This window comes from Plectropomus leopardus, chromosome 10 (genome assembly GCF_008729295.1).
Source record: "Plectropomus leopardus isolate mb chromosome 10, YSFRI_Pleo_2.0, whole genome shotgun sequence".
Lineage (NCBI taxonomy): Eukaryota > Metazoa > Chordata > Actinopteri > Perciformes > Serranidae > Plectropomus > Plectropomus leopardus.
Window position 1 is genome coordinate 26,527,356 of NC_056472.1, and position 10,071 is coordinate 26,537,426.

At 40.2% G+C, this 10,071-nt stretch overlaps 1 protein-coding gene across 1 annotated transcript in view; it reads left to right on the plus strand.

Moving 5' to 3' along the window:
• Positions 1-9,787, plus strand: part of ppp2r3b (protein phosphatase 2, regulatory subunit B'', beta) — a 29,874-nt gene extending 20,087 nt beyond the window's left edge. The window contains 8 exon segments of the mRNA XM_042494985.1: positions 633-789; positions 1,418-1,466; positions 1,572-1,661; positions 2,602-2,777; positions 4,541-4,659; positions 4,742-4,848; positions 9,243-9,264; positions 9,266-9,787. Of these exon segments, the coding sequence (XP_042350919.1) occupies positions 633-789; positions 1,418-1,466; positions 1,572-1,661; positions 2,602-2,777; positions 4,541-4,659; positions 4,742-4,848; positions 9,243-9,264; positions 9,266-9,382 (837 nt within the window). The 3' untranslated portion in view covers positions 9,383-9,787.
• Positions 9,788-10,071: the final 284 nt, after the last annotated feature.

The following is a 10,071-nucleotide window of genomic DNA, read 5'->3' on the forward strand; positions in this document are numbered from 1 at the left end:
AACACTTGTTTTTACATTAATTGCTTTACTTACTTTTTTCCTGTGTTAATAAGTTATGGTTTATTAAAGGAAAATTCAGTTTCATATCAGCTTAGGTCTTATTTTTGCAGTTTTGGTCATCATTTTTCTGTCTGTTATAACACTTTTGTCACCTAGGTAATAGCAGAATTTATTTATCCTACTTACTTTTAGACCACTTTTCTCTTTTTTTTTTGGCTTTTGCCTTTATTGTGGTAGGACAGCTGAAGGGGGTGGGAGCGAGGGGGATGGCGTGCAGAAAAGGGCCACAGGTGGGAGTTGAACCTGCGGCCGCTGCATCGAGGACACACAGCCTCTGTTTATGGGGCACCTGCTCTACCAGTTAAGCTACTGGGCACCCCTAGACCACATTTTTCAAAGTAAAACTAAGAGCATGTGCACCCATAAAATTAGTAAATCTCCTCATTTCACTGGAAAACCGTTTGCTCATACACTTACACCAAGTACAGTAGGTCAAAGTTTAAGACAGGGAGTCAGTCTGTAAACTATAATGCACAGTTTGGCTAATATTCAAAATAAACTGAGCATTGATAGTAGAAAAACTTTACTCTAAAGTTTTTATGGCAACTTTTTTTTTTTTTTTTTTTTCCCAGAATTTAGCATTGCTGGAGCAGGAGGAGGACGTGAATCAGCTGACAGAGTTCTTCTCCTACGAACATTTCTATGTCATCTACTGCAAGTTCTGGGAGCTGGACACTGACCACGACCTCTACATAGACCAGAAGGACCTGGCACAGCACAATGACCAAGGTGCACAAGCACACCTCACTTTTCTTCAAGAAAACACACCAGACTATGATCTACAGAACTTTTGGTATTTGGATAAACTTTATATAAACACGCACAGTTCAAACGACAAAGGACAAGTGCTGATACCTCGTCAGAGCACAACTTTCCTTAAACCCTCCTGGCACTTGTTGGCACAGCCAGTAGGCTAAACTCCATGTAACAATAAAAAGCATTAGTGTTATTCAGTCCAGCTCTACTGCTCACACACAAACACACACTGAGGAGAAAGACTTGTCTTTGGCGCTTCCTCCCCACACACTCCACACCACATGTTCCTGGTTGATGGTCTGCGAGTGAGGAAGGGGAAATGAGACACAAGATCAATAAGAAAGCAGCACATATACTCTGCTCGAATGACGCCACGTCTGGAGCAATTTCTGCCACTATATGGTCAGAATGATGACCAGAGGATTTATAGCACTGTCGAGATAAAACGAGAGCTTACACTAGCCGGTCTGGATTTACAGTCTGTGAGAATGGATTACATGTGTTGTGAATAAGTTGTATATTAACTGAGAGAGCTGTAGTATGAGAGAAAACTTTATTTCCAACAGTCTGGATTATGAGTTATCTCTTTGCTGTTTTCCAGCCATTTCCCATAAGATGATTGAGAGAATATTCTCAGGAACAGTAACAAGGTAAGTGAAGATTTAATAAAATGTAAAGGATGCATATCGTAAATATTGAGCATTTCTGTGTTTAGATTTAAGATTTTAGCAGTGACCGTGTGATTTATTCTTCAGAGACAGAAAGGTGTACAAGGAGGGGCGGCTGAGTTATGCTGATTTTGTCTGGTTCCTCATCTCTGAGGAGGACAAGAAGACTGACACCAGGTATGTCTGACTGCATCTTCTGTTTTCTTACAGCCTTTATAGGATTCTTTTGGATCCCTAAAAAGTCTTAAAAGGCAGTAAATCCAATCATTTAAAAGTAAGGCCTTTATTGGTACTAAAATGTCTTAAATCAATCTTCTAAAAGGTTTTAAAAAGCTAAAACATGGGAAGTAGGATTTTATTAAGTTTTGTTTTGTGTTTTTTTTTTTCTGACTAGGCATAATAACTAGCGACATCTTTTTGGTTTTTTTTTTTTTTAAATAATTTACTGAATGCCTCTCGCATTAACATCACACAGATCAAGTCAGTAGAAACATAATTTATTTTAACTTGAAAAAAACCTCTTTAGTCTAACAAAGTCTTAAAAGGCATATACGTCATTTATCTTAAATTAGGCCTTAACTGGTACTGAAGTCTTTTAAATCAATCTTTCAAAGGTGTTATTGGGAGGAGAGTGTTAAAAATAGGTAATATCTATTTTTTTTAATAATTCACCAAATTTATCGTCACGCAGATCAGAATAGAGGAACCAACAACACTCATTTATCTTAACCAGTCAAATGAGAAATGAACAAGCTTTTGTGAAGGAGAACCAAATGTTTTACTTTAATTATTTAAAATGCTCATTGTTTTCCATGTGTTCCCTCTTGAGAAAGTTTTAATTTTTTTTTTTTCATCATTCGAATTAGATCATGTTACTTTTTAACTTGACCAAAAGTTTTATGTTGATGTAAATATTTGGGCAAACTTGTCTCATAAGTGACTGATGTTGGTTCAGTTGGTACAGTTTTTGGTTATTGTAACATTAGTCTTTAAGTTTTCTTTGAGTAGCAGTAAAAACACTTAAAAAGTCTTAGATCTATTTTGCAGTTGGCTGTAGGAACCCTGTTTATGTCTTTCCTCTCATGCACCTCTGCTACGTCCCTTCCTCTGCATCCAGTATAGAGTACTGGTTCCGCTGTATGGACCTGGACGGGGACGGAGTCCTCAGCATGTACGAGCTGGAGTACTTCTATGAGGATCAGTGTCAGAAGCTGGAGACCATGGCCATTGAGCCTCTTCCCTTCGAGGACTGTCTCTGCCAAATGCTCGACCTCGTCAAGCCCGAGGTCGAAGGTCAGACCCGTTTTTACATTTATACACAATCTCAGAAGTTCACACACCGGGAAGTCTTAACTGTGACGGTCAAAGACGCACATTTCCAGGCCGGCTCATTGATCATCAGCTGAGTGAACCGTTATAGATGAGACTGACTGAGGCCAGCTGTTGGTGTCATCCACACTGTCAACAAATTCCCGCCAGCACTTAGCTTTACCGCCATGCCATTTAAAAGACACTAGTCCGCGGTGAGGGAATGCATGTTTAGTATTGATAGCTACAGCAAGAATGTGACCCTCAGTCGACCTGCTGGTACGCTGTACGAGTGGAGCTGTTTAATAGAACATGTAATATGAGATGTAACAACTTCGCATTGGAGACCGAGGTTTCCCTTTCCTCTCCCCAACAGCACGACTTTTACAATTTTAAGACTGTGTCATGCAATGTCGTATTAAATGTGATATTCTGTAGGAGTCACGGGCATGTGAGCCTGAACATTAGCTGCAGATAGAGATGTTACATCTGATGACAACATAATATGCAGATCAGATGAGTACGGTGGAGTTTTTTATAAACAACTGTTGAGGAATGCCAAACTTTATTCTCTCATCAACCAAGTCTCTTTTCTGCTCTTTCAAAAGCAGAAACTGGGACTTTTGAGTGCTACAAAGATATAAAAAATCACATCACTTCATTTTAGGCATTAAATAACAAGTTATCTGGTGGGTTAAGAGTTGATTTTAGATTTGGCTCATCACTTTTAAAGCACATCTATGTCTTAGTGTACGGCAAATAAGACACGAGCAGCCTCTAAACATCAGTGTAGGAAGTTCCATCTGAAGGCTTAAAAGTGAAGGTGATTGGTCTCTTACTGTCAGCACCTCTGAGCGTTACAGTCAGCTGCACGGGAAGCTGGAAAATCTGTGAGATGTTTAAAATCAGCCTTTCAGTTCATCCAGGTTTTACAGTTTCCAAACAGATGAATTTGTTTTTTTTGATACGCGATCAATCATTTCATGTCACTGATAAAGTCAAAAACATTTGCTGGATTTTATATCTGAAAATGTGCTGCTTTACTGTTTCACATCTTTATAAACAGAATTCGAATTGTTTTCAACCAAAACAATGAGAACTTCACAGTGGACTCTGACAACTTGTTACACAGATTAATAAATATTAAAAGCAAAAATTAGTTGCAGACCTGGTTTGAAATATTTTGGCCCAGCAGTTTTGTAGCTAGTTTTTTGTGGATTCATGAATACAGCGCCGGCAGAACTCTTTTTTTTTCCTCAGCAACATTTTGTTGAGTTTTTTAGTCGCGGAGTAAAGAATTGATCATGTGATTAGTTTGTGGTCAGCAAAATCAGAGCTGATCAGATTAGAGGAGCAGCTGATACAGAGGCGAGTGAAAGGAAACTTTTATACCCAACACTGGACCACCTGCTGCTCAGTTTCCAAACTGGTTTCAAAAAGAATAGACAACACTTCAATGAGTGCTGTTCTGTGAAATTAAGCAGTCTGTTTATATATATATATATATATATTCCAACAGCGCCCTTAAAAACTGAAAAAAAAAGTATTTGGCGGCACATGCTGATATCATAGTGGGGCACCCTGCTGTCAATGCCAAAAACTCAATATTTGCTGAGTCAGCTCAAGCTAACTTGAATTCCACAGTCAGGCTAAAAACCTCATAGTGGTCTCACTATGAGGTTTTTAGCTGAATAACTTAGCCATAAATCACCTGTCACTGTCTAAAGTGCCCATTTCATCCCATCCAGGTAAGATCACTCTGCGAGACCTTAAAAGGTGCAAGTTGTCCAACATCTTTTTCGACACTTTCTTCAACATCGAGAAGTACCTGGACCACGAGCAGAAGGACCCATTCTCCGTTATCAGGGTGAGGTTAATCCCTGACAGGATGATTACTTGTTTTCCTGTCAGAGGTAAAGTGGGTCACAGAACTTTGTTGTGTTTTTAAGGAGATGGAGACAGATGGGCAGGAGGTGTCGGACTGGGAGAAATATGCTGCGGAGGAGTACGACATCCTTGTGGCCGAGGAGGCCGCCAACGATCAGTGCAACGATGTGTAAGTCTGACTTTATGCACGTATCCGTGAGATGTCATTCCTCATTACAGAAAATATCCTGACTGCTGTGCCTATCTTAAGTTTGTTATATAGGAAAAATCCCATCTTCCTATTTAAACAAAAATCCTTAAACCTTTGGCTGTTTCGTTTAGTTTTCTTTTTGTATAAATTCAGACAGCTTCCTACAGTTCCAGCCTTCTGCTTATACTATCAGTAAATTAGATTGTTGTTAATTGAGTAAAATGTAAGGATTTATTTGAAGAATGAATAATATAGCAGATTTAGGGTAAATCCTTGTCTCTAATCAGGTACTCCCACTTGAAACAATACATGTGATTAATCATGTGATCACTTTAAGTTGCTTTTAAAGGTTATTTCTAAATATTTGCAGTAGGTTTGTTGCTTGATTTTGTTTTCTGTTCCTTACACGGCTCTCTACAGCAAGTGTTATTTTTAGACATTTCATAAATACAGGCCCTGATTATTTTGTTAGCTGCTGTAATTACAAAAAAAAATATTATTAGTGCCATGTTATTTATTTATGTAAGTATTTTGTGACTACCAGGCTCAAATAGGCTTTTTTGCAGCAGCTATTTTGACATGTCATGGCATTAAAAGCACAGTTGTAACTGATTGGAGAAAGTCTCTTTTGCAGTCGGACAGTGACAGCTTAGTTCGTGTATTATGTCCAGCAGCAGAGCCCCTCTGAGAGCGAGTCAGTGATAGATGAGGCTGTTGACAGGTATGTTGTGTGGCAGTTTTAGGAGCACCACCGAGTTCTAAAGACAGGCTGCTAACCAGAGCAGGTAAGACTCTCAGGGTACCAGCAGGGGCCAATGTGTTCTCCTCCTCCTCCTCCTCCTCCTCCTCCTCCTCCTCCTTCCTTCTCTCTGGGCGAGTCTAGTCCTAAACCCACTCCTGGCTTCTAACCTCACGCCTCCGATCTGAGCGTACTGTTGACAGCAGATAGTTGTTTTCCAGACAGCACAGTATCATGTGTATGTTGGCATGTCCAAGAGCTGGGAGTCTGTTTTTGAACCAGACAGTTTCTGTTTTTATCCTTCCTGTCCTAAGAAAAAAGAAAGCTCTAATCCTGCACCATTTCTGTCCATGCCTTCACATGTTGCTCCTTCCTCCCCTCCAGTTCAAATCTCCTGTCTGTTCGGAGCAGTAATTTGACATTTTGGTAACGCTTTCACTTTCTTGCCAAGAGTTAGAGCAAAAGACCAACACCACCTTGTTACCTGTATATGAAGCTACCACCAGCAGCATAAATCCTGAAGACAGGGTAAACAGCTAGCCTGGCTCTGTCCAAAAAAAAACCCCAAAAAACAAAATCTGCCTTACAGCACATCTGAAACTCACTAATTAATTAAGCACTATCAGGAGAGAGGGTGTGATGTTGTACTGTATATCGCCACTGTGATTCGGTTGGAAGCATGAAGTTGCAGGTCTAGTGACGAAAATAATCACAGGCGTGATGATATCCAGTAAAACAGTATAACCTCGAGTGAGCTTTTATACATCAGTTCAACATGCCTCATTTATTAATTAACAGTAATACGCATCAACAGATTATGATTTGTTTGTTCTAGTGGTCAACAGATTATCGGCCTGGCCAATTATAGGGGCAGATATTTGGCATTTTACTGATTATCTGTATCAGCATTTTATTTAAATGATCACTGAGAAAGAAAAAAAAAGTGTCAGCATGGGAGAAAGCTTTACTTTGTAAAACGTCAGAGCTATTTTTATTCATTCATTTATTATTTTAAGTTTCATTGAACTTAAAAAACACTTGCAGGGAACTATCAGTATATGATTTTTAAAGTTTATGTTTTTATTATATATTTGCTAAAGGACATTTAAACAAAGTTTTGTGTTGGAAGTTATATTCTGAATCCCAAAATTCGACAGAAATATTTTCATTTTCATTGGTTCCAAATATCACTTATTAAGTACTAATAATCAGTATTGGCCCTGACAATAAATATAGGTCGACCCCTAGTTTCTTCATCTAATGACTGATTTTTTTTTTTTTTTTTTTTTGTTCCGCTGACACAAATAGTTCCGTCACCACTGGAGGTGATAGCTGTTGCCTAGCAACACAAAACTTATTCCTGCAAACTAGTGCACCAGAATAAAAGGGCTCTGCTGCAAACTAGCCTGCAACAAGTGTAACCAGTACCATGTACAATTATTTATGTGTTTCCAGTGAAGTAAGTTGTGTGTCTTGAGGCGAGTAGGAGGAATCCTTACCGGCTCACAGCTGCAGTCTCCGCCGCCTCCCGCACTCGTGCTGACAGCCGCCTCCAGCTGGATCCCCGTGCCGGCTTTAAAAGGGTCCCGTCTCCGCGCCACATCTTCGTAACGTAGTTGTGCGCAGTCTTGAAGCACCAGACGGGGGTTAGCCACATAGCTATACTGAGGCAGCTAAGCTAAAAACAACAGCGAAGGTAACGGCGCCGTACGTCCACAGAAAAGCCCTCACAGCGGCATGTTGAACTCCGCTGCTAACAATGTAGCCGGGCGTCCCGGGTTTGCCTAACGGGATAACTAATAAAACAATAAACCGGATGGAAGATGGTGTAGCAGCTCCAACAACTGCTGCTTAAAACTCCCACACAACTCAAAAAACCACACAGAAGGTCTCCATAAGAGTCTGTTACACTACAATCTGCCCACCGGCCTAATTAACGATTTGGAACAGCTGTGAAGCGGAGGGATACATGAAGAGTTAAAAGTCCCAGAGGTGTTTCGACCCCGGATGGGCGCGGTTTGTAGCGCGCTCATGAGTTTCTAGGGAAAGTGAAGTTATATTAGTACAAGTAATGTATGTTAAAACTTATAATTTTCAATCTCCAGTCGTGCTGACATCAGACTGTGCTAACAAGTGCTATATACCATGTGCCATGAAAATGCTGACAATTACAAGCTAATGTAATCTAACTGTTGAGAAGCTAACTTTACACTGACAGGTTTCATTTGGAAACAAACGCTTGGCAGCATTTATGTTAAACTGGTTAACCAAAATGTTAATGTTACATCAGCACTCATGGAAAATAAATGTCTCTCGACTAATGAAAATCCTTGGTCGGACCTAACTGTTAACATGTACTGTTTTTGTTTAATCAATAGGAACGCCAAAGTGTAAACAAGACAAGTTAAAGTTTCAGGGGGGTTATGTGTGCGACTTTTTCTTTGCTGAGTGTAACACCCTGGAGTCTTGTTGTTACCGTGAGGTTGCCACAAAAAACTCCCTAAGGGGCCGATCACACCGAGATGCGTGGCTAGAAAAGCTTAATATAGAAACAAAAAAGATACATAACATGTTAATCAGTGAGCTTAAAGGGTCTAGATCTTGCGTTTGCTTTTGAACTAAGTCAGTATTTTGCGTTAAGCTAAGCTGATCGGCTTCTGGTAGTTTCGTTGTTGCACTGATCTTCTATAACTCTCAGCAAGAAAGCAGATAAGCATATTTTCCAAATTGCCAAACTGTGTCTTTAAAGGGGATATTTCATCCCCCAAATGGTAATTTGTATATCAGTTGCTCTCCCCATATTGAAACCGGGAAGAAAACCCTCAACAGGGTACGAAGAATCCAAAAACTGGGAAAATTCTTGCTGAGTTGAAGTCACAGGGGTCCATGTTTAACAGCAGCAAAACTATATCAAAACAACCATTAACAAACTCAAAACCGGTGCACTATAATTCAAATCTCATTTATTCGGTTGTTTGCTCAGTACTTCATAGACTTAAAATGAAATCTGTCTATGCACTCTTCAAAACCAGACTCCTTTGACAAAAACAGTCATTTGATCTCACTGAACACAGGGGTTGCTGGTCCACCACTGCCTTGATCAGTTATTTGTGTTTTTATGTGACTTTGGTGAATCTGAACTTACCTTTTAAAACACCAAAGTCACACAATAACACAAAAAACAACAGACTGAAGCAGCGGTAGACCAGCAGCTCCAGTGAGGTAAAATTACTGTTTTTGTCAATAGAGTCTGGCTTTGAAGAGAGTATAGATAAGTTAACTCAAAGTTCAGCTCCCTGTTGGAAAGTGCTGTCTGTCTGAGAAGGTCTGAGTAAAGGACTGGATAAATGAGACTTGGATTATACTGTCGGAGTTGTGTCAGTTTATAAATGGATGTTTTGATACAGTTTTGCTGTTGTTAAACGTGGACTTCTGTGCCATCAGTTCATCAAGAATTTTCTCCACAAATTCAGCGTAACACACTGCGAGTAGTTGATGTACAAAAGATGATTAAAGAGGTGAAATATTCCTTTAACATGGTTATCCCCTTCAGCACATCACCCAGAGCAAGTAGTACTGTTGAACATGTTTTAATGAGCGTATTACTGATCTTTTCCACCTTCTGTCTGTTTAGGTACGATAATCCTCTGAGCCCTCTGGGGGCAGCACATCTCCAGTGAGCTGGGTCTGACAAAGAGACACTTCTTTGAGATCCCCAGTCCTCACTGCAACCTGGACCTGGATGAATATGAATATGAAGATGACTTTGAATGACCCTCGCTCATGTAGCGCTTTCTCACACGCCTGCTGAGCGCTGTGCGCTCCCGGAAACAGGGCTCAACCAGGAGTGTCGGTGGATGAATCGCATCAAGCCAGAGATTCGCAGGTTCAGGTCCGGGTTCAAAGAAACAGGACACACCTCAATAAACGGGAAGTGAATGCAAAATACTCAGAGCACTGGTGGGTCAGACGTGCTGGAGCACACAGTATCACATATGTGGCTAACAGGAAATGTTTAGTGGTTCTTTACACCGCTGATACAAGATGTTTTAATATTTTCACACTTAAAGACTTCACGATGTCACGTTCAGACCTTTGCTCAATCCCGACACTTTAACACAGGAAAGACGACGTGTTTGTGCACATGATGCTTTGTATAAATAATGTTCGGGGCGAGTGTTTTTTTCATCTGATCAGCGCTGTTATCATGTGAGCTAAATCCTTTTCTTTGCACACCGCAGCTTCCTGGACTGTTGGACAGAAACCACGTAGATCTGATTCAGGTTTTGAACTAACTATCATCTGACGTCATTGGCTAAAGTTACATTCCAGTGATCATAACGCAAAGTTATCTGTAAGACTGTAAATTCATTGATGGTTGTTGTTTTATTGACAAGTTGCTGTAAATGCCAAACACCGTTGAGCCTGCTGCACACACACGAGCACACAGTTCAGACTGCCAC